The sequence below is a fragment of the Ictalurus punctatus genome, chromosome 15, assembly GCF_001660625.3.
Source record: "Ictalurus punctatus breed USDA103 chromosome 15, Coco_2.0, whole genome shotgun sequence".
In the NCBI taxonomy this organism is placed as follows: Eukaryota; Metazoa; Chordata; class Actinopteri; order Siluriformes; family Ictaluridae; genus Ictalurus; species Ictalurus punctatus.
Window position 1 is genome coordinate 23,428,495 of NC_030430.2, and position 24,672 is coordinate 23,453,166.

The following is a 24,672-nucleotide window of genomic DNA, read 5'->3' on the forward strand; positions in this document are numbered from 1 at the left end:
ATAATGGGGTTCAGCGGGACTAGATGGAACCAGGCCTGATCACTGCAAACCCTGTTCAATCACGTCAACACTTACATAGAACTTTTACAACAGCGTGAAGTTGGTTAAAAGGTCTTACACTGTAAAACTCTATGGCAAAGTTGACTGAAATTCCAGAAATGATGAGGAAGAAGGTGATTGAAATACATCAGTCTGGGAAGGGTTACAACGCTATTTCAAAGGCTCTGGGACTCCAAAGGACCACAGTGAGAGCCGTTATCTCCAAATGGAAAAACTCGGCACTGTCGTGAACCTTCCCAGAAGTGGCCGACCTTCCAAAATTCCTCCAAGAGCACAGCGACTACTCATCCAGAAAGCCACAAAAGAGCCAAGGACAACATCAAAGGACCTACAGGCCTCTCTTGCATCAATAAAGGTCACTGCTCATGACTCCACTATCAGAAAGACACTGGGCAAAAATGGCATCCATGGAAGAGTGGTGAGGTGAAAACTGCTAACCCAGAAGATCATTAAGGCTTGTCTGAATTGTGCCAAAATACACCTTGAGAATCCTCAGACCTTTTGGGAGAATGTCCTGTGGATTGAGGAGTCGAAAGTGGAATTGTTTGGAAGACAGTGGTCCCGTTACATCTGGAGTAAACCAAACACAGAATTCCACAAAAAGAACATCATACCTATGGTCAAGCATGGCGGTGGGAGTGTGATGATGTGGGGATGCTTTGCTAATCAGGGCCTGGGCAACATGCAATAATTGATGGAAACATGAATTCTGCTCTCTACCAGAAAATCCTAAAGGAGGATGTCCGGTCTTCAGTCCGCAAGTTGAAACTCAAGCGCAACTAGATTATGCAGCAAGACAATGATCCAAAGTGTAGGGGTAAGTCCATCTCTGAATAGCTCAAAAAAAAAGCTAAATTAAAGTTGTGGAGTCTCCTAGTCAAAGTCCTGACTTAATCCAATTGAGATGCTGTGGAAGGACCTTAAACAGGCAGTTCATGCTCGAAAACCCTCCAGCGTGGCTGAACTGAAGCAGTTCTGCGAAGAAGAGTGGGGCAAAATTCCACCACAGCGCTGTGAAAGACTGATCTCCAGTTACCGGAATTGTTTGGTTGCAGTTATCGCTGCTACAGGTGGTACAACCAGATTTTAAGTTTAAGGGGGCAATTAGTTTTCCCACATGGGTGATAGGTGTTGGATAGCATTTTTTTTTTTTTGCTTCAATAAAACAAATAAATAAATAATAACTGTATTGTGTGTTTATTCAGGTTGCCTTAGGTTGTATTTCATTTAAAGATCTAAAACTATTTAGCATGAGCGATACACAAGAAATCAGGATGGGGGCAAATACTTTTCTTCACTAATTTTCTTTCACAAATAGGGGAACCCTATAAGGCACTGCATCATGGATTCTCCACTTGAACGGCACCCTAAAAGGCACTTTATGTTTCCTCGTATGTACAGGGATCCCCTAAGGGCACTCCATCCCATTTTCTCACATGTATGGGATACTATAGCGCACGCAATCTCGTTTTCTCAGATGTAGGGAAGTCTACAGGGCACTGCATCTCATTTCCACTGGAAGGGAACTCTAAAAGGCACTTTATTCATGTTTTATCTAGCATTGGGGTACCATGGAGGGCACTTTCACAGTGTTTCAAGTCCGGTAGTTATGAAATAATTCTAAAATAAATGGTATGATATCACAACAATAACAATACAATGAATTTGTGTCTGAAACGCACGGTTTTTGGACCCGCAGGGTGACATTGAGGTGGAGAGCGAACTGGTTTTTAAATTGGCTGCTCATGCTCTGCAGGTACGAAACACACAGTCGTAATATTCTCTTCCTGCCGTTTTAATTATCACGGAATAAACCGAATTATTTAAATTTCACAGGAAGCTAAAGGAGATTATACAAGGTAAGGGAAAAAATCCAGCACTGAGTTGTGTGTTATTGCATGTACTGGCATGTGTGTGTGTGTGCGTGTGTGTTGCCCTATGATGGGTTGCCTTGAACCTGGTTGTTTCCCCAGGATATCTTTCACAACTGGTGTTATTGATGTTTCAGTGCTTTACTGTTGATTATTTCAGTGTTTGTTGTGTGATTTCAGTGATGAGGCCACCAGGGAGGATTTAAAGAAACTCCCAACTCTGCCAACGAAAGTGCTGAAGGAGCATCCGTCTCTGGCATACTGGTAATGAGAGAGCATCACAACCCATAACCCTGTAATATATATATATATATATATATATATATATATATATATATATATATATATATATATATATATATATATATATATATATATACACAGTATCTCACAAAAGTGAGTACACCCCTCACATTGTAGTAAATATTTGATGATATCTTTTCATGTGGCGACACTGAAGAAATGACACTGTGCTACAATGTAAAGTAGTGAGTGTACAGCTTGTGTAACAGTGTAAATTTGCCGTCCCCTCAAAATAACTCAACACACAGACATTAATGTCTAAACCGCTGGCAACAAAAGTGAGTACACCCCTAAGTGAAAATGTCCAAATTGGGCCCAATTAGTCATTTTCCCTCCCCGGTGTCATGTGAATTGTTAGTGCTACAAGGTCTCAGGTGTGAATGGGAGCAGGTGTGTTAAATTTGGTGTCATCGCTCTCACACTCTCTCATACTGGTCACTGGAAGTTCAACATGGCACCTCATGGTAAAGAACTCTCTGAGGATCTGAAACAAAGAATTGTTGCTCTACATAAAGATGGCCTAGGCTATAAGAAGATCGCCAAGACCCTGACACTGAGCTGCAGCACGGTGGCCAAGACCATACAGCGGTTTAACAGGACAGGTTCCACTCAGAACAGGCCTCGCCATGGTCGACCAAAGAAGTTGAGTGCACGTGCTCAGCGTCATATCCAGAGGTTGTCTTTGGGAAATAGACGTATGAGTGCTGCCAGCATTGCTGCAGAGGTTGAAGGGGTGGGGGGTCAGCCTGTCAGTGCTCAGACCGTACGCCGCACACTGCATCAAATTGGTCTGCATGGCTGTCGTCCCAGAAGGAAGCCTCTTCTAAAGATGATGCACAAGAAAGCCCGCAAACAGTTTGCTGAAGACAAGCAGACTAAGGACATGGATAACTGGAACCATGTGCTGTGGTCTGATGAGACCAAGATAAACTTATTTGGTTCAGATGGTGTCAAGCGTGTGTGGCGGCAACCAGGTGAGGAGTACAAAGACAAGTGTGTCTTCTACAGTCAAGCATGGTGGTGGGAGTGTCATGGTCTGGGGCTGTATGAGTGCTGCCGGCACTGGGGAGCTACAGTTCATTGAGGGAACCATGAATGCCAACATGTACTGTGACATACTGAAGCATAGCATGATCAGTATGCAGTATTCCAGCATGATAACGACCCCAAACACACCTCCAAGACGACCACTGCCCTGCTAAAGAAGCTGAGGGTGAAGGTGATGGACTGGCCGAGCACGTCGCCAGACCTAAACCCTATTGAGCATCTGTGGGGCATCCTCAAACGGAAGGTGGAGGAGCACAAGGTCTCTAACATCCACCAGCTCTGTGATGTGGTCATGGAGGAGTGGAAGAGGACTCCAGTGGAACCTGTGAAGCTCTGGTGAACTCCATGCCCAAGAGGGTTAAGGCAGTGCTGGGAAATAATGGTGGCCACACAAAATATTGACACTGGGCCCAATTTGGACATTTTCACTTAGGGGTGTACTCACTTTTGTTGCCAGCGGTTTAGACATTAACGTCTGTGTGTTGAGTTATTTTGAGGGGACGGCAAATTTACACTGTTACACAAGCTGTACACTCACTACTTTACACTGTAGCACAGTGTCATTTCTTCAGTGTCGTCACATGAAAAGATATCATCAAATATTTACAAAAATCTGAGGGGTGTACTCACTTTTGTGATATTATATATATATATATATATATATATATATATATATATATATATATATATATATATATATATATATATATATATATATATTAGAGCCTGCAGTCATAATGCTCTTAAAAAAAAATTTATATTAAAGCCAAAAAGCAGAATGTTCAATTACGACTTGAAGTTTAAATCTTTAAGCAGCGTGATATACTGGTTTGCGTTTTTATATCGTTTAAACACGACTTTAAAGTAGATCTCGGACATCTCTGTCTCGTGAGTGGAGAGGGATAAAAGAACGTTTCTGCTGGAATGCTGTAGGGGATATATGTGGGTGAGAGAGAGACAGAGAGAGAAGGGGGGAGAGGGAGAGAAAGGCGGAGAAAGGGAGAGAGAGAGGTAGAGAGAGAGGGAGAGAGAGGTAGAGGGGGAGAGAGAGAAAAAGAAAGGGAGGGAGAGAGAGGGAGAAAGAGAGAGAGAGGGAGCGAGAGGGAGAGAGAGGGGCATGGTCACATTCCTCTGCGGCTTCAATGTATTGGTAATCTGTCACCACGTCTCTGTGCAGTGAGGAGAGAGTGATTGAGCAGTATAAGCTGCTGAAGGGTGTGTCGAGAGGACAGGCCATCGTACAGTAAGCACACACACACACACACACACACACACACACACACACACACACGGAGTGATAGTAAATGTCATGAGTTGTGTGTTTTTATCTCTACCTCAGGCAACACGCTGCAGCTCATGTATTTGTATTTGCTCCTGTGTTTTAGCCTGGTGTACAAAATCACAAGAGAAGTGTAACTTGTAAATAAAAGCCGCTGCAGCGTGAGGAGCTTTTCACTGCTTCCTGTACAATTCACCACAGAGTGATCTCTGCCAATCAGACTGTAGCCCATGGTGGTCATGTGTTATTCTTCTCCACAGTTAAGCGCTTCAATAAAGACCGTTTATTTAAGAGGTTGTGCACTCAGGCTCTCGGCTGCTGTGCGTTACAGGTATTTAACGCTGGTCGAGTCGCTGCCTACGTACGGAGTCCACTATTACGAAGTGAAGGTAATAAACAATTCTCGTTCATTTTTAAACAAATAATAGGGGGGGGGGGGGGGGGGATGAATCAAATAAAAGTATTGGCGCCCTTGCTTTCATGAGTCTGTCGCCATCTAGCGTTGAACTTCATCCGACGGAGTCTGCACTTCATTATTCTTTTTATATTGCGCAGATAAAGTATTGGCGCCCTTGACTTGTCTGTGTGGCGTAAATATATCTTTTCAACCTCAGCCGCTTTGGTTAGGATCATCATGGCCTCATGAGGAATTTCCTTTTCTTGGCGATTGCTTTATTTTATTAACATTTTGATAACATTTATTTGTATCTGGTATTGTTTTCAGGATAAACAGGGCATGCCGTGGTGGCTCGGGATCAGCTACAAGGGAATCGGGCAGTATGACATCCAGGATAAAATCAAACCTCGACGGGTAAGAGAGAACATTTTACATTTAGATTTACAGGGTTTTATTTTTGTATTTCTTAACTGGATATTACCTTGTTATATTATATTTATAAAATATTCATAAACTCATACTATACAATACAGAAATATCGTTTTCCATCTCCCATGTACAGGAAGTCTCTCGCATGATCAGTGAATGTGTGTTAGTGTTAGCGTAAGCTCATTAACACACCCTTTAACGCTGCACGACGGGTGTGTTACAGCATGTCGTACTGCTGGAGGGTGTGTTAATGTGCTGATGAGGTGAGTCAGGGTGTGTTAGAGCAGGAAACACACCAAAAACTCCACACACACTCCATCGTTCATCATCATCGTTAGTTAAGGGAGCTTAGAAATAATCGCTCATCTGTTCTGCTGAGAGGGACAGATTATTCTTCTACTGTACACACACACACACACACACACACACAGAGACAAAGACAGATGGATACACAGACAGAGAGTAGGACATATGGCTAGACAGACCAGAAAGACACACAGAGAGACAGACAGAGAGAAAGACAGATGGATACACAGACAGAGAAAAAGAGAGATGGATAGACAGACAGACAGAAAGATAGATGGATAGATAGACAGAGAGAAAGACAGATGGATAGACAGAACAGAAAGACACAGAGAGAAAGATAGATGGATAGACAGACCGAGAGAAAGACAGATGGATAGACAGACAGACAAAGACCGATGGATAGACAGAGAGAAAGACAGATGGACAGACAGACAGAGAGAAAGAGAGACGGCTATACAGATAGAGAGAAAGACCGATGGCTAGACAGACCAGAAAGACACACAGAGAGACAGACAGAGAGAAAGACAGAAGGATAGACAGACAGACAGAAAGATAGATGGATAGATAGACAGAGAGAAAGACAGATGGATAGACAGACAGAGAGAGACCGATGGATAGATAGACAGAGAGAAAGACAGATGGATAGACAGACAGAGAGAGACCGATGGATAGATAGACAGAGAGAAAGACAGATGGATAGACAGAACAGATAGACACACTGAGAGACAGACAGAGAGAAAGATAGATGGATGGACAGACTGAGAGAAAGACAGATAGATAGACAGAGAGAAAGACAGATGTACAGACAGACAGAGAGAAAGAGAGACGGCTACACAGATAGAGAGAAAGACCGATGGCTAGACAGACCAGAAAGACACACAGAGAGACAGACAGAGAGAAAGACAGATGGATAGACAGACAGAAAGAAAGATAGATGGATAGACAGACAGAGAGAGGCCGATGGATAGACAGACAGAGAGAAAGACAGATGGATAGACAGACAGAGAGAAAGACAGAAGGATAGACAGACAGAGAGAAAGACAGATGGATAGACAGACAGAAAGAAAGACAGATGGATAGACAGACAGAGAGAAAGACAGATGGATAGACAGACCAGAAAGACACACGGAGAGACAGACCCATATATAGACTCACACACAATGACTCAGACAGAGAGAAAGACACAAACAGACATGCACAGCGATACACAGAGTTTGATGGATACACAGACAGACAGTTACACAGATTCACACAGACAGACACGCATCTAATAGCGAAGAGAAACACAACAAAGTGACGAGTGAAAGCTGATCAATAATCAATCTGCTCGTATCTACGCCTTGTGTTTTCACCACATTACATTCACCTCGTATCTGTGGCACACAAAACCGAAGAAGAAAAAAATCCTAACAGACAGTGCGCATGTCTCCGATGATTGATTAGATTTCGGATAAAGAGGACATCGTGTACATTTCACTCATCACCGCCCCGCCCACAGCGTGTTAATCCAGACGACGAGTCCCAGTTCAATCGCAGGAAAACCTTTCCTCTGACGTGACCCTGAGCCTCTGGAACAGTTTTACACGGCAAGCAGGAATGCTGGCTATTTCACAATTTCCAACTGTACCTAAAAACCACACATCATTATTCCTCCTTTTTATTTTATTTACAGTTCAGGTCATTTATAGCTCTAGCAAAATAACCAACAGGATGTGATGATGGATGGTGGTGTGAAGCCATTTCCGCAGCGGAGGATTATTTTCCTACACACCCTGCGTGGGTTATTCTGCTTATATCCCTATTAATAACTCCCTGCTCTAGATATTATATTAAACTGTATGCAATTTATGGAAATAAATGAACAGTGTACATACACACACAAACATTTCACTCTTTCGCAATTGTTTATGGAGTAGCAATTTACGTTAAGGTTAAGTAGCATTATTTACTGCATTAGTTAACATTAACAAAGCATAAATGTCAGCATTAATACACCATTAGTGTACACTGTAACTTATTCAAAATTGATTTTAAGTAATTTACTGGCAGCTTGGGTAAAGTACTGTAAAATTGACAGTAAACAGCTATAAAACATTAACGTTTAAGGTAAAGTGCTGTAATATCTTGCGTAGTATAAAACAACAACACATAATCCAGTACAGTGCATTTGCTTAAGGTTAAGGGTCGTGCTCTAGGAACGTGGCAGCACTGGATTTGAACATACGACCTTCTGTAACACAAAGCCTTAACTTCTGAGCCACTATAACTAGCTCACAGTATTTCAGTGCAATCGTTTAGCGGTAGAAGCGATTGAATCAATGTGAGCTAGATGAGCTAGTTGTAGATCAGAAGTACTCGAAGTCTTTCCGAACGGTCGATTGTGATACCGTCGTCACCCCTGCCCTGTGGAGGATGTTGGTGATGTCACTGACTGTTGATTTGGGGGATTTTCTTCACAGCTCTCGCAATGTTTCTGTCATCAGCTGTTGTCGTCGTCGTCGTCGTCGTCATCCTTGGCCGACCCATTCGGTGTCTGTTTCTCAGTACACCAGTGGTTTCTTGCTTTCTCAGGACATTCCAGATGGTTGTCTTGGCTATGCCCCTCTGATTCATTTTCCCTCTTTTCTCCGCTTCAAAACGGCTCGCTTTTCTCCCATAGACAGCTCTCTGGTCTTCATGTTGGTTTATCATTTTTAACAGCAAATGCAGTCTTCACAGGTGAAAATGAAGGATAAAACGAAGAGTAGATGTTCAGAGATAATTATTGTTTAAACGATCTAACAGGACACACCTGGGTAACAAGAAACACCTGTCAGGTACATGTTATGATGTTTTTTTTCCTGCTTTCAAATGATGTGGTCTGATACAAAATGTGCCGTGTTTTATGTCGTTTAACACGCCGACTTAGAAATACCAGGGAATAAAAGCTTAAAATAAAATATTCGTCTTTTGAGCTCAAACCCAAATGTCTTTAGTCTACAGCAACAAAAAAAAAAGAATCGGCCTTGCCGTTTTTTGCAGCGTTTCGGAAGCGACTGCGTTACAGGACTTTACAGTAAATGCGTTTTTACAGCTGTTTACTGTACATTTTACAATCCAGGTTGCAAGTACATGACTTAAAAGTCTACAGCAATTTCTTCCAGCGTTGTTATGATGTTATCGAAGTGAGTTAACAACTGGATTAATCGACATGTTAAAATGTTTAAAATCCAACAAAACTGAACGGACTAAAATTTATTCAACCCACGACTAAAACAAATCCACCCAAATTAGCACAAATTAACGAATTAATAAATGTTGATAACTTACAGGACTCTGGATTAAAGTTGTAACTATTGGCACCTGTACCACAGCGCTGTTGAACTCTCAGGCCTGAAGGTGTTGATCCGTTTTCTATAACAGCAGCTCCGACGGTAGTTCTGTCTAGACTATAAATGACGATACGTTACCGTTTCTATAGTAACAGCTCATTCACAGGGACTTGAATATGCTCCACATAACGTACAGCTAATAAAAAACAGATTTTAATACCAGTGGTGGGGCAGAGGTTAAAGGCTCTGGGTTACTGATCAGAAGGTCAGGAGTTCAAGCCCCAGCACTGCCAAGCTACCACTGTTGGGCCGTTGTACAACACCCCTAACCTTCAACTGCTCAGTTGTATAAATGAGAGAAGTGTAAATCGCTCTGGATAAGGGCGTCTGGCAAATTCCGTAAATGTAAAAACACGCTGTTATTTAACAAAGGAGATGCTTATGTAACATTTATGGAAGGAGTCTCCAGTGTCATTTTCAGCTGACTTCGTAACAGACATTACATTTTCCACCACTGGAAAGTCTACGGAATGCGGGTTGTTATGGATTTAACTTTACTCAGTGATGGTGTGAACATCGCTTAATGTAAGTGCTGATTATTTGGCTTATATTTTATTTGGTTTATAATAATAATAATAATAATAATAATAATAATAATAATAATAATATAAAAAAGTCAAGTTGTTATTTAAAGTGTTGTTAATGTCACATTGTTAATGCTGAAGTGTATGTTAACTAATGTGTTAAATAATGTCAGTTAAGGGAACTTAAACTAAAGTGTGCTTCTGATAAGAGAGAGAGAGAGAGAGAGAGAGAGAGAGAGAGAGAGAGAGAGAGAGAGAGAGAGGTATTTGGAGGCAGGTCTGGCTCTGTGTGCCTTTAGGGTTTCATCGTACCTGACAAAACACGCTGAGGGCAAACAGCACATACGGCAGTGTGCAAAAAGACATACGACGTGATGGATTTTGGACTTAGTTTTGGAATACGACAGAATAAATAAGTAAGAACATTGTTTATTGACGTTTTTAGCTATGCCGAGACTAAAACTTAGAAGCTTAGAGCATTGTATAAGTGTTAAAGTAGGCAACAGTCATGCTCAAACTAAATCATAATACTACTACTAATAATAATAATAATAATAATAATCACTTCTAAAAATACTACTGATAAAAGTGTATTAATGCTTAAAATAATCATTTATTTACGACGTTGTAAATCAATCCTGAGCATTTTGGAAATCCAGTTAAAATGCCATACAAAAACTACTCCTGCGCCATACGATTGTGTTGAAATGTCTTAATAATTCAAAAAGTATTTCACTATTTGTTACTGTACTGTATAGAAAAGATTTTTTTTTTCCCCCCTATACTGAAAGGAATGCGTTTCAAATACAAGACAGGTGTTACTATGCCTCGACAGGTCTGCCCTGTTTAAAATACATTCTAGAAAAGTCCACTGTATAAACGCTCAACAAATGTAAAGAATCTTCCCATGTTTAGACATTATATGTAAATATACCTGCACTATATGCGAAATTAAGATCCCCTCCCCCGTTTGTATTATATATTAAATATATAATAAATCAGGGCGGTGTTAGCTAAGTGGCTAAGATGTTGGACTACCGATCGGAAGGTCGTGAGTACAAGTCCCAGCACCACCGAGCTAGCTCCGCTGATAAAATCCGATTTTGTAAAATCGTGTCGTTATTTAATAAAGAAAAACGTATCAACGTTGACGTACAGGAGACGTTTATTTAACATTTATGGAAGGAGTCTCCAGTGTCAGAGGTGAAGCTATAACTCAGGACGGGAACCCCTATAACTCGGGTGATATAAGATATGTTCCGTAACATTAACTGTGCCGCTAAAATGGATAAAAACATGACTTGTCATTCTTTAATAATAAGTAAAGAGCTGAAATGGCAATTGGTTGTAGTATAGGAGGACTCAAACGCTTCAGGATGCGCTGTTATCGGAAAATACTCAATTTGGGGATAATAATAACGACGAATAATAACTCTGCTTAATATAACATTTAAAGATTCCCCATACCAGAGCTGCCCAGATGTTTTAGACACTGTAGAAAGACATGTAGCCTGCAGCATTGTATTTTTCCGTGTTGCTCATGTCGGGTTGCACTCACCACAAAGCTACGGGTTAAACTTTAGAAACAAAGTAAACGTTACTCTTGCTGGTAGATGCCCAAAAATCTAGCTATTAGACTTTTTTTTTTTTTTTTTTTTTCCTGCTTTGCTGTAGACATTCCACATTGAGTAATATTTTGTTACGAAACGATTTTATGAGTCATCAACGCATTAATGACTTCATTATGAAAAGACATTAACGCTGTTTAGTCATCAACTGTGTATGTCGTGCCAGTGTAGGTGTGATATCTGGATATCGCTGCACATGTAATGTATTTTTAACTGTTTATGTACACTTGAGGTCATACGTTGACGTACGCCTTGCAGAGTCATTTAAAAATATCCGAGGGATCATAAAAATGGCCATTTTGGTTGTTTTTTTATTGAGTCCTGCCGTGGATACGCTATTTCACATCACAGATGTTTACATAGAGTCTACAAGACACAATAATAACCGAATTTACACAAATGAACCTGCGGAAAAGTTTACACACGCTCGATTATTAATCCCGTGTGTCGGTACAAGGATGATCAACGACGTGACGTGTTTATGTTTTTCTGAGAGGTGTTCGAGAGTCGCTTGTTTGTCCTGAGCGGTTAAACCGCCCACTGTTCTTCAGAAAAATCCTCCAGGTCCGGCACATGCTTTACTTTTCCAGCATCTTCTCCGTATTTGACTCCTTTCCAACAGCGGCGATATGATGCCGAGATCCATCTTTTCACGCCGAGGAACTCGTCCACGACTATTACAAACGCTTCAAACATACACTGATACTCAAGAAGGCAACACGATACGTTAAGAGGCAGGGGGGTGTAAACTTTTGAACAGAATGATTCTGCAAGACGCATGTAAACTTGTGACCTCAACTGTTTCGGTTATGACCGAGACCGCTTTCAGCTCTGCTCAGGCAGACAGAGTGACTCACTCAACGCTGAACAACAGTGCACCTGGAGAGGGAATGAGTTATACAGAGTTAAACATTGCTACTGTATGAACACACACACACACACACACACACACAAACTTCTACACACGGTCTCTCTTCTTCCTAGTTGTTCCAGTGGAAGCAGTTGGAGAATCTGTACTTCAGAGAGAAGAAGTTTGCAGTGGAGGTGAACGATCCTCACAGGTGAGAATGGAACTGTATTTGGTGCTCAGAACATGGGTGTGTGTATGTGTGTGTGTGTGTGTGCGTGTTGGTGAAATGACAGTCGATGCAGTTGGAATGTATCTGTATGTTAGTCAGCTGGTCGTGACCTTTGCCTTGCAATATCCTGTCTGGTATCAGGACCGTAATGGAACAGAAACAGTTCACTAGTTGAAACATGAACGGGATAGAGTGTAACACTCGGCATCGCTTTATGCTAAAGATCTAATCGACTTATTGGCACGCAGGACAAATCCTGGCATATCTGAGACATTTCTGTCTGTAACGAAAGCTAACTGCGCTTCCTCTGAGAAGCTACGTGAAGCCAGACAACTGGCTTTTATCCTTTCAAACTGTTGCTCATGCTACATCACAGGGCAGCGTAACAGACTCGAAGGAAAGTGCTATCTGCCCTCTTCCACATACCTGAACTCATAGATGCCCATGATGGCTAATGTCACTGTGATACTGGAGGATACAGCTTGGAGATCGCTGAGGACGGGACCGCTTGAAGTACCATGGAAGTGGTTTTGGACCTCAATTCTCCACGGACGTTCTCGCTGTGGTTGCCGGGACTACGGTCGCCGCGATGGCCTCGGGACTGCGATTACCACATGCAGTTTCACACTCGGGTCTCCTTTAGTGAACAGTGGACTAGTTCAACAAACAGACTTCATGTGCAAACCGTAATGACCTTTCTTTTACTCTCACACTCTCCGTCGTTACCCAGACGAGGACGGGTTCCCTTCTGAGTCTGGCTCCTCTCAAGGTTTCTTCCTCGTATCATCTTACCGTCGCCAGCGGCTCTCTCAATAGGGATAAATTCACACACTTAAAATCCGTATCCTCTGTTTATATGTTTCTGTAAGATTGAACTGACAACGGAGAGAGACTAAAACATCCCTCCCACCCAGACAGCAAAGCCATTTACACTCTCTTGGACTCTTGGCCATGAATGTCTATGGATGGTTTTTGACCAATACTTAGAGTAAGTCCTCGTTATAAGAGACACGGTCCTCTAGTTGTCTCTTATATTTATAGTAAGTAATACATTAGCTAATATACTATATGTATAGCTTCAGCTTAGAACCAATCGTTGAAGAGTATTCGTGAACTATAATGGAGAAAACCATAAAATCCATAAAGTTCAAGTTTACGAGACCTCTACAGTTAGTCTAAATGGCATTTTATCGGTCATACAGTGGCACTATATGGAATGCTATACCCTAATGTACTGCACGTATAGTACTGTATATAGAGTAGGAAGCCATCTGGGATGTAGCCTACTGTCAGGTCTGACCATCACTGTTGCCATAGAAACAGCCATAAAGAAGTCCTGAAGCCCAGAACAATAACTTTGTGCCTAAATATTTCAGCAGACATTAAGATTTCAAACTTATGCTTGAAACGTCATCTCGACTATCAGCTTGAGGTTCCTCTCTATTCGACCAGATCTTGTACTTATAAGGTCTTATAAGAATGGAAATGACCGATCGGATTCTTATTGGTAAGCGGAGTGGACAAGATTGTCCAGAACGGCTTTATACATTTATATTAAGGATCAAAATGTGGACACTGCATGACTTTCCAAACCACAGAAATGGCCATTTGGTGCGCAAACCCTATATTTATCTCTTGTGATCTGTCGTCTTGTTTTCAACTGTGGAGGATTCGTTACTAAACGAAGAGGAAGGTGCACGTACTAGTTTGTTTTTAGAGGGATCCGGACACGTTTCGAAGGGCGGAATTTAGGTTTCTGTGCACGTGCTGAGTGCAGGCTGAGTCATCAGGAATTTTTTTTATGGTTTTCCAGGAAATGACAAACTGGACAAACCTTTTTTTTTTTTTTTTTTTTTTCTTCCCAGCTGGATTTGTAATTACTAAAAGGACAACATTTTATTTCCCTACAGTGAAGGGGGGGACAAAAAAACAACAACTAGAAAACCCATTCAATACAAACTCGCTTATAATATGGAAGTCTAAAGGGAACTGTTGAAAGACTGAAGCTTTGCCCCAGAAACCTTTCAGTTGGTGGGTAAACAGTTTGATTAGTCAAAAGTTGGGTCGAAACCGTGTGTGTGTTTGTGTGTTCGCAGGCGAGCGGTGACTAAGCGTACGTTCGGACAGACGGGTTTGGTGATCTATACGTGGTATGCTAATCACTCTCTGATCAAAACCATCTGGGTGATGGCCATCAGTCAGCATCAGTTCTACCTCGATCGAAAACAGAGCAAGGTCAGTTATATGTGTGAGCACACACACACACACACACACACATTTGCAGCAGGCAGAAATTAGCTGGCAGTAGTCTCATCCTGATTCTGTCCTGATTTACCCAGCATACTACGTCTTTCTGGAGTTTTCATTAAATGTAGATAGGTTTTGAAAGACATCGGATTTATTAAACACATTCTTTTCAGTCCAGTGGAACGATATGAAACATTTGCATTGGCTTTATCAACATGGCATTATCACCAGTTACACGAAAGCCTTCAACTCTCTGAATCATTCAGTCGTTTTATTTACTTTCTATGAGACAGTGAGAGGAAATAAGTATTCGGACACGTCACGTTTACACCCATAATGCCTTTTGATTTGAACACAGAAGGATGCATTCATACGCATAAACAAAAACGTTTATGGTAGGAAGTAATTAGCTTTAGTAGTATTGTGTTTACATTTTGGACCATTCCTGTTGCCAAATCCTCTTTAAATCCCCGAGGATATGAGAGTCCATCTGATGGACCTTGCTGCTTTCAGCTCGACCTGCAACTCCTTTCCACTGACTGCCGGCTTCTCTCCAACCGGACCATTAGTTGTGGTTCCATGTTGTTGAACCAATTGTACTGGATGTTTGAGGTCTTTGCTGAGGCTAGCTTTCTCCTTTCAAGTGTTGCTTAAGAAGAACTTTAGGAAGCTCCTTAAACTTCACCATGATCGCTACTTGTTGCATGAAATCTTCTCAACCAATGGCAGCACTTTTTTTAAATGACACCAGGGGACACCAATTTGCATGAGAACAGGTTTTCCGTTGCATTTATATCTAGAGCTTGATTTATTTCTACGCAACCTTTACCTATGTATTTGTTTAATATCATGTCCAATACCTTTTTATTTATTTTTTACCTATGTATCAGTTTTGGTGTTTAGTATCTAAATACTCCCCCCCCCCACTGTAATCTATAATTTGTTAATACAACCCCCATTCCGAAAAAGTTGGGACAGTATGGAAAAAATAAATAAATAAAAAGAACACAAAAAGAGTCATTTGAAAACTCTATTCCACCCTGTTATATATCGAAAACACATTATTAACACATTACTTGATGTTCTACTTTGTGAATTGAATTTAGTCATTTATTTATTTTTTAAAATCTACACTCATTTCAAATCTGCTGACTGCAACACGCTTCAAAAAAGTTTGGACAGTCGACTGTTTATCACTGTGTTACATCACCTTTTCTTTTTTATAATACTTGTTAAGCGTTTGGACGCTGAGTGAAGACACCAGTCGGTTATGTTTATCAAGCGTAATTCTCCCCCATTCATCCATTATGCATTTCTTCACCTGAGCAACTGTACAGGGCCTTCATTGCCTCAAACCACACATTCTCAATCGGAGACAGGTCAGGACTGCAGCAGGCCATGCTAGCACCTGTACTCTCTGTTTACGCAACCATGCGCTTGTAATCCAGGTAGAATGTGGTTTGGCGTTGTCCTGCTCTGGATGGCAGCGTATGTTGCTCCAAAATGTCTACATATCTTCAAAAGACTATGCAGTTGATTAGTTAAAACATCACAGATCTTGTCTTTATACCTTTTTTTTTTTTTCTTCAAAGTCAAAGTACATTTATAAATCACTCCTCTTTGTCCTTATTAGCATTTTCCATACTGTCCCAACTTTTTCCAGGACTGGGGTTGTAAAATTTAGTGACTTGGTAGCATCATATAGCCAAAGATGAATCAATAAAACTGGAGAACAACAGATTCGACAGTGTCACTGCTGTAAAGTGAGATTTCCTCGACAGGCTAAAATGACCGCAGCCAGGAGTTTAGGAGACATCGCAGTGGACCTGACGGAAAACGGCGCCGCCAAAACCACTAAACTTAACGTGGGGACCAAAAATCAGCTCATCATGGCCAGCAACGGAAGCCTCGTCTCAACCGGTGGGTTTACTTTTATTTCAGGTGACCGTCTGCTTCATTTCTTTTCCATTCATTAGAACGCAGTCTATTTAATAAATTACAATTAATATAATAATTGATATTCTGTCATCCCTTTTTTTTGCGAGTACTCTAATGTTAATAAAGTAATAAAATATTAATTATACAACTGCGTGACAATATTTCGTAATATATTATTACTACATCACGTTATTATATTGTATAATTGCTCATTCTCTGTCTTTTATTTAATATAAACAATACATTTGTATTCATATTTAATTCATATTTCTTCTTAAACTAACCCTAACCCATACTTACGTTCCTGTACTTTCCAATAATTTTGTTTCTTACTATAATCAGCATTTAACCGCTTTGTAAAAATTTTTTATTTATTTATTTTATTTATTCATTTGCCAGACGGAATGCACGGTATATATTAATATGGACTTTGGTGTCCAGGTTCTGCAGACTCAGAGATGAACGATGAGCAGAAAAAAGAGAAGCTGGCTGAATTAAGGGTGAAGGAGAAAGAAATCCAAGACATCCTGAACCAGAAAATGGCCGAGCTGAAAGAGATATGCCTGAGGGAAGCGGTAAGAATACATCATCCGTAGTTGTTGTTGTTATTGTTGAATGGTATAGTTATTTTGAATCCGTCTGTAGCTGGAATTTAATGACTGGTTTGATGAAACAAAATTTTTTAAACATATTTATTACTGTATTTGTTTCCACATTTACAGTATGTTGTACTGTATTGTTTGTTTTTTGTTTTTTTTCCAGGAGCTGACTGGTAAACTCCCTAAAGAGTACCCAATGAGTGTGGGTGAGAAACCTCCTGGCGTCAGAAGGAGAATCGGCACATCTTTTAAACTGGACGACCTTTTCCCATATAATGAGGTTGGTGCAAATTAAGATCCAGAGGCGCTTTATAATACATTGCTAAGTGTATTATCGCTTCCCTGTAAGTTTCTGCTAATCATAGACTGGTACTCATGGTGTGTATTGATTTGGATTTGAATGTAATAAATCTATTTTTTTTAAAAAATTTACTTCAAAGATGTTTTTCAAAATGTTGATGTCTAATTAGATCAATCTACATTTTTAGCTCGTAGCACGAATTTGTACGCTAAGGCTTTAAAACCTTCATAAGTTGATCAGCAGTCAAGAAATGATTGGACCCCGGTTACTTGATCTGAATTTTATTTTGTGCAGCCAAATTGATCAAATTCATCTGATTGTTTTTAAAATTGGATTCGAAATCAAAGCATGAAAATTCCATTCACATATTCCATATCATTGCATGTAAGTATGCCTTCAATGTATATTTTTTGATTAAGACTATTAACCGATTTGAATTTTCAGATGTTTAACGATATGCATGATAAAACGATTTAAGAGTCTCTATGTTTTGCCTAGGATCCATACCTGAGGAACCTGGAGAGTCGTTTTGCTCTGCAGCGGAAGATCGTGGAAGCGGCGAAAAAGCTGGCGTCGGAACCCGACATCGGCAAAACGGTGAAGAAGAAGCGGAGGAGGAACTGCCTGGATGCCATGCAGAAACTTCAGGAGATCGAGGATGAGATGAACCGCTACCGTGTCAAGAAGGGCAAGAGACCCACGCAGAGAGCCTCGCGGATCATCGCCGGTGAGTTCAAAGGGCTGTCCAGAGATGCATGAATCATATCACACACATCCAAACAACTATTCTGCAAAACACAGCATCCTCTGTTCTGAAGACTTTCCTGTGACGGAAAACTTCAAGTTAAAGCTTCACCGCTGACTGTTTCAAAGCGCTGACACTGGAGACTCCTTCCGGAAATGCTAAACAAACAAACAAACAAATAAATAAATAAACTTTCCTTTACAAAAAAACTCACCATATCGATAATGATAGGTTTCTTTGTTAAATAACAACACATTATTAATCTGTTCATTATTAGACTTAAATTCTGAATACAATAATACATCATTAGTACTGTAAATGATATCGTACTAGATCGAGTGCGTTAATATAAACGTCTGTGATTCGCAGCCGCACTACAGTCAGAGATGCTGTTATAGAAAATGAATCGACACCTTTCTAACCAATCAGAATCGAGAATTTGTCATCGCTGTGGTATATATATATATATATATATATATATATATATATATATATATATATATATATATATATATATATGAATATATCTTTAAATCCATGTACATTGTGAAGCGTAGAAATCCATCTTAAAGCAAAGCGAATGTCGTGGAAATGAACATCAAGCATTTCTCCTAAACCGTACTCGTGGACATTTCTTACATTTCGTTTAGCTGAAATGTCCGCCGTTTGTTCTTAACATGTCTCCTCGGGTTTAGCGAATCCTCAAAGGGGCACGCACACGCACACACACACATGTTGCTATATATAACTAATACTGAAATCTTTCTCTCTGTTACAGAAGAACTGGGTCAGTCAGAATGCAGCTCCCTTTCTGACAGCCATCCTCTGGATGACAGTAAGTGAGAAAGTAAAGTCCTTTCTGCAGCCTAAACGTTTATTACAGCCGCTAAACGCAAATCTTTTTAGCCCCAAGCGTCAAATTCCTCACCCTTCTAATTTTCCTGACCAGCTAGCAAAACATTTCTGCTACAAACATTCACTTTAGCAGTGTAAAACATTTCCACATGCTAACGTGCTATACGTCGGCGGCCGGGTAAACGTTTTCCCCGCAGATATTCATTTAAAAACCCTACCCTAAATATGTCTGCCACGTAATTTTTGAAAGGTTAGCTTTGCTTTTATATTTTATGAGGAAAATATTTACCTGTTAAAGTATGACATATTTCTTCTACATTTAGTTCAAATTTTCTGCTGAATCATGCTAAACCTTTCTGTTACAAACTTTCAGATTAGCCACTGCTGTAAATTCTGCTGTAAAGTAACTGCTACAAAAAGGTTTTACTTTAATAGCAACATGCTGAACATTTTCACTACTAGCATACTGTTATCAGCGATACGTCTACACCATAAGCACAAATTAAGTTAGCAGGTTATGACGCATTTCTGCTACATATTGTTTAGCAGCCTATTAAATACTAGAGATGTTAACTTTGCGAATACTTGTCTTTTTGAACGAGTCACTGAGGTTAGTTACAGTTAGATTTATATAGCGCTTTTCTAGACACTCAAAGCGCTTTCCATAGTAGGGGGGGGGGTGGGGGGGGGGATGCATTGCGTAGAATCCACCTGGATAATGAGACGGCAGCCATAGTGCGCCAGAACACCCAACACACACAGGCTATTAGAGGAGAGGAGAGAGTGATGTAACCAATTCAGAGATGAGGATTATTAGGGGGCCATGATAGAGAAGGGCCAATGGGGGAATTTCACCAGGACACCGGGGTTATACCTCTACTCTTGATGATAAGTGTCCTGGGATTTTTAATGACCACAAAGACTTCGGTTTAACGTCTCATTCGAAAGACGGTGCTGTTTTTACAGTATAGTGTCCCCCGTCCGGGGCATTAGGACCCACACAGACCACAGGGTGAGCGCCCCCTGCTGGCCTCACTAATACCATTTCCAGCAGCAACCTTAGTTTTCTCCAGGAGGTCTCCCATCTAGGTACTGGCCAGGCTCAGCCCTGCAACAATACAAACATCGTCATAAATTACATCGCAATGTCTTGAAAGTTTATTTGTGTAAGTAACCTGCTAAAAACTGAATATTTTTGCTATGTATGTTGTGTTTGATTGGCTCTGCCATGTGTGTCTGTGTGTGTATAGATGATGTTAGTCAGCGGCGGCGATCTCGCTCCCTGCAGTGCTCTCCGTTACTCAACGCTCCTCCTCCGGTCAGCCTGGACTACGACACGCAGAGACGATCCTCCGAGAGCGACACACAGCACGACACTGCGCTAAGCAGGTGTGTGTGTCCTCAATGTGATGTGTCCTCCTTTTATGGATGCGTCCTCTTTTTTTTATAAACATGTCTCCTTTGTATTGTGTCTCATCCTTGTACCTGTAGACTGGAGTGTGATGTTCAGCCTGGTTTGTACTACGCCTCTCATGACGCCTCCTCGGCTAGCAGCAGCCCGTATAAAACCGTCCCTCGCAGGCAGGCTGAGCTCCACAACGTCGCACAGACCCTCGCCATGACCCGTAACGCCTACAGCAGCAGTCAGCTCGGGTACAGAAACATTATAAAATTTGTGCCGTGAGCAGCTACTGCCCCTTTAAAAGCAAGTTCCCTGTATAATTTCTTTATTAAACTGGCAGGTCTGAGGATCCAGCCCACGCCTTCCGGCACCGCAGTGGGAGCTTGGAGTCTCAGTCTCATTTCCTCTGTTATTCCGGTTCTGAGAGATCCGTTTATCCAGGTCGCCGCAGCAACAGTACTGAGGTCCTGGACGATTGTTCGTCTTGCACGAGTGTGTCCAGCGCCGATTTCGGTCCTCCGTGTCCTTCCACTCCTCCGTACCTCATCCCTTCATCCCTCCATCACCAACACAGCACGGGCAGCATGCCAAACCTGGTGCCCCACCACACACACTCTCACGCTCACACACACACTCACCCTCGCACACCGTACAGCCCTGCTGCATATTACGTACCCGGCTATGCCGCTGCTGACTATGAGCCCTACACTAATGCCAATGCTAATGGTGCTTATGTATACGAGAATGAACTCGAAGGACACTACAATGTCAACCCCTCATACCACGCGCACGGGTACCATGGAAACGGACGCAGCAAGAATTACGGGATGGTGCACAATCCCTATGCAACATTAAGACCTCCAAGAAGCAGGAATGAACTTTTGGCTAAAAGCATGCAGAAAGCGTTAGTGGTGGAGCATCTGAGAGGCTGGTACAACCGCAATACTGCAGTACGGAGGCCAGTCTACGGCTACGAATATGACCGAGGGTACCAACATCATCTGGGCTATCAAACACTACCAGCTCCATTTAGCAGATCCAGCAGGACCAGCTCTTATTCATCAGGTAACACATAATCCACTGAAATCTTCTTTGGATTCTTTGCTAAATAGCTTATGTATGAGTCAAGAAAGTGTGTACTGTGTTTGAACACAGTCAATTCAATTAGAAAGCTAACACCAGGTTAGCTTGCTAACACCACCTAATAACACTTGCTAACAACACCTAGAATGTAGTCTGGTGTGGGCTTGGTGCCATCACAGATACTTGTCTGTACTGTCATACACCGATCAGCCATAACATTAAAAGCAGTGAAAGGTGACGTGAAGAACATCGATTATTTCATTACAATGGCACCTGTCAACAGTCAGTTCTCCAAGTTGATGTGTTGGAAGCAGGAAAAACGGGCGAGCATAAGCAACTTCGATAAAGGCCAAATTGTGAATGGATCAGAGCATCTTCAAAATTGGCAGGTCTTGTGGGGTGTTCCTGCTATGCAGTGGTTAGGACCTACTGGGCCTAATGGAACTGGGCCATAGAGCAATGGAAGAAGGTGGCCTGGCCTGATGAATCACCTTTTCTTTTACATCATGTGGATGGCCAGGAGTGTATGCGTCGCTTATCTGGAGAAGAGATGGCACCAGGAATCACTATGTGAAGAAGGCAGTGTGATGCTCTGGGCAATGTTCTGCTGGGAAACCTTTGGTCCTGGTATTCATTTGGATGTTACTTAGGCACGTATCACCTACCTAAACATTGTTGCAGACCAAGTACACCTCTTCATGGCAACGGTATTCCCTAATGTAAGTGGCCTCTTTCAGCAGGACCCACTGCAAAAATTGTTAAGGAATAGTTTAGGGAACAAGACAAAGAGTTCAAGGTGTTGACTTGTGCAATGTTCTGGACAAACAAGTCCGATCCATGGAGGCCCCAACTCGCAACTTACAGGACTTAAAGGCTCTGCTGTTAAATTCTTGGTGCCAAATACCACAGCACACCTTCAGAAGTCTTGTGGAGTCCGTGCCTCGACGGGTCAGAGCTGTTTTGGGGGCACAAGGGAGACCTACACAATATTAGGCAGGTGGTAGGCAGTTAGCCTGGTAACTGGCTAGCATGACTTTAGAAAATAAGGTATTAAATATGGTATAAAATAACAATATTAATGAAGAGGATCCCTCTTAATTAATAACTCACTTTACTTAACACGTAGGTTAATGTTTAAATTTTAAAAATCATTTGGATTCAGTACAAAACAGTCAGCAATTTTGACTAAGGGTTTATTAACAAGCCTACTTACACGTCTGTACTATGGGCTAACCTTATAAATACATACCGTATTAAGTCATGCTATATGATTTGGGACAATGCTTATGAATTGGTTAGCCAGTAACTAGTTAGTTGGACACCTGTCCATCACACCAATATGTCAGCCTTCCCCAAACTGTTGCCACAATTTGTACAACGGTATACGATGTCTTTGTATTCTGTAGCATTACAATTGCTCTTCACTGGAATTAAGGGCGCTGTGTCCAAGCCTGTTCCATCATCGAACACCTTTGGGATGAACTGGAACGCCGACTACACCCCAGGCCTCCTTGCCTGACATCAGTGCCTGACCTCTCTAATACTCTTGTGGCTAAATGATCACAAATCCCCACAGCCATGCGCCAAAATCTAGTGAAAAACCTTCCTAGAAATCATGAACATTTTAAAGATCACTATAGAAACCATGTTGCAACCATTTGTATAACATCATCTTAATGGGTTATTTTATTTATATACCATATATGCAGTCCAATTTCCTGTATCACCATTGCACCATCCTTCCTACCTTTGTCCTGGTGCAGTGTCCTCTACAGCTAGCGGAGGGACAAACTGGCACACTAATGCAGATTTGGGGCGGAGTGAGAGTGAAGCGGATGGAGACGTGACACCAACATCCCAAAAGTCCTTCGCTGGAGCGTACAGTCCAACTCGCAGCAGGTAAAGGATAATTTTCCTCAGCTAATGCCGATATAGTTTCTATTAGCATGCTCCTCTGTGCATTAAGCCTTGTGAAAATTCTTGGAGAAGACAGACAGAATTCCTAACAAAGCATTCCAAGAACAGCAAGGTTCAGGGGGGGAGTGTTTGAGATTAGGTGTTTCAGCAAGAGTTATGGGTTGTTACATAGGGTTGGGGGTCAGGTGTTTGGGTTTCAGCAATGGTTTGCAGTTGGTGGGTAGTGTTAGGGACTCGATGTTTGGATTTCAGCAAGGGTTTTAGGTTGGTGGGTAGTGGTATTGGTCGAGTGTTTAGGATTATGTGATGGTTAGGGGTTGATGAGTAGTGGTACTGGTTGGGTGTTTGCGTTCTAGCAAGATTTGGGGTTGGATTGTAATGGTACTTGTTGGGTGTTTGGGTTTCAGAGCGGATTTGGGTTAAGTAGGTAGGTAGCGTTAGGAGTTGGTGTGTTGGTTTACATGAGCAATAGGGGTTGGTGTGTAGTGGTACTGGTTTGGCGTTTGTGTTTCAGTGAAGGTTGGGATAAGTAGCTAGGTAGTGTTAGGGGTCGAGTGTTTTGGTTTCAGCTAGGGTTGGCATGTAGTAGTACTGGTTGAGTGTTTTGGTTTCATTGAGAATTTGGAGTTGGCGTGTAGTGATACTGGTTGGGTGTTTGGGTTTCAGCGAGGGCTAGGGGTTGGTGGATAGTGGTACTGGTCATGTGTTTGGGTTTCAGTGAGGGTTTGGGGTTGGTGTGCAGTGGTACTGTTCGGGTGTTTGCTTCTCAGCAAGGGTTTGGGGTTGGTGTGTAGTGATACTGTTCGGATCTTTGGGTTTTAGTGAGGATTTGGGATTGGTGTATAGTGGTACTGGTTGGGGATTTGTTTGTCAGCAAGGGTTTATTGTTGGTGTGTAGTGGTACTGGTTGGGGGTTTGTTTCTCAGCAAGGGTTTGGGGTTGGTGTGTAGTGGTACTGGTTGAGTGTTTGGTTTCAGTGAGAATTTGGGATAGGTAGGTAAGTAGTGTTTGGGGTTAGTGTTTTAGTTTCAGCAAGGGTTTTGGGTTGGTGTGTAGTGGTACTGTTCGGGTCTTTGGGTTTCAGTGAGGATTTGGGATTGGTGTGTTGTGGTATTGGTCGGGTGTTTGGGTTTCAGCAAGTGGTAACGAGCGAGTTTTGTGTTTGCCGGTGTGTTAGGTTTCCTGCTGAATGCAGTCCGTCCAGGCGTGCCGATTCTCTCCCACACACTTCTGACTGTGGTGAGGTGTTCAGCACCGATACAGACCATTAGAAGAAGCACAACAAGACCGG

The 24,672-nt window shown here is 41.7% G+C and overlaps 1 protein-coding gene across 1 annotated transcript in view; it reads left to right on the forward strand.

Moving 5' to 3' along the window:
- frmd4bb (FERM domain containing 4Bb) overlaps window positions 1-24,672 on the forward strand; it is a 46,026-nt gene that overhangs the window by 16,894 nt on the left and 4,460 nt on the right. The window contains exons 6-23 of the mRNA XM_047160573.2: window positions 1,760-1,816; window positions 1,897-1,919; window positions 2,112-2,195; window positions 4,459-4,524; window positions 4,892-4,949; window positions 5,285-5,371; window positions 12,200-12,276; window positions 14,391-14,529; window positions 16,323-16,461; window positions 16,921-17,054; window positions 17,242-17,358; window positions 17,878-18,106; window positions 18,903-18,959; window positions 20,230-20,368; window positions 20,471-20,632; window positions 20,722-21,446; window positions 23,174-23,363; window positions 24,559-24,671. Coding sequence (XP_047016529.1) covers window positions 1,760-1,816; window positions 1,897-1,919; window positions 2,112-2,195; window positions 4,459-4,524; window positions 4,892-4,949; window positions 5,285-5,371; window positions 12,200-12,276; window positions 14,391-14,529; window positions 16,323-16,461; window positions 16,921-17,054; window positions 17,242-17,358; window positions 17,878-18,106; window positions 18,903-18,959; window positions 20,230-20,368; window positions 20,471-20,632; window positions 20,722-21,446; window positions 23,174-23,363; window positions 24,559-24,652 — 2,577 coding nt within the window. The 3' untranslated portion in view covers window positions 24,653-24,671. The remainder of the gene's footprint in view (window positions 1-1,759; window positions 1,817-1,896; window positions 1,920-2,111; window positions 2,196-4,458; window positions 4,525-4,891; window positions 4,950-5,284; window positions 5,372-12,199; window positions 12,277-14,390; window positions 14,530-16,322; window positions 16,462-16,920; window positions 17,055-17,241; window positions 17,359-17,877; window positions 18,107-18,902; window positions 18,960-20,229; window positions 20,369-20,470; window positions 20,633-20,721; window positions 21,447-23,173; window positions 23,364-24,558; window position 24,672) is intronic.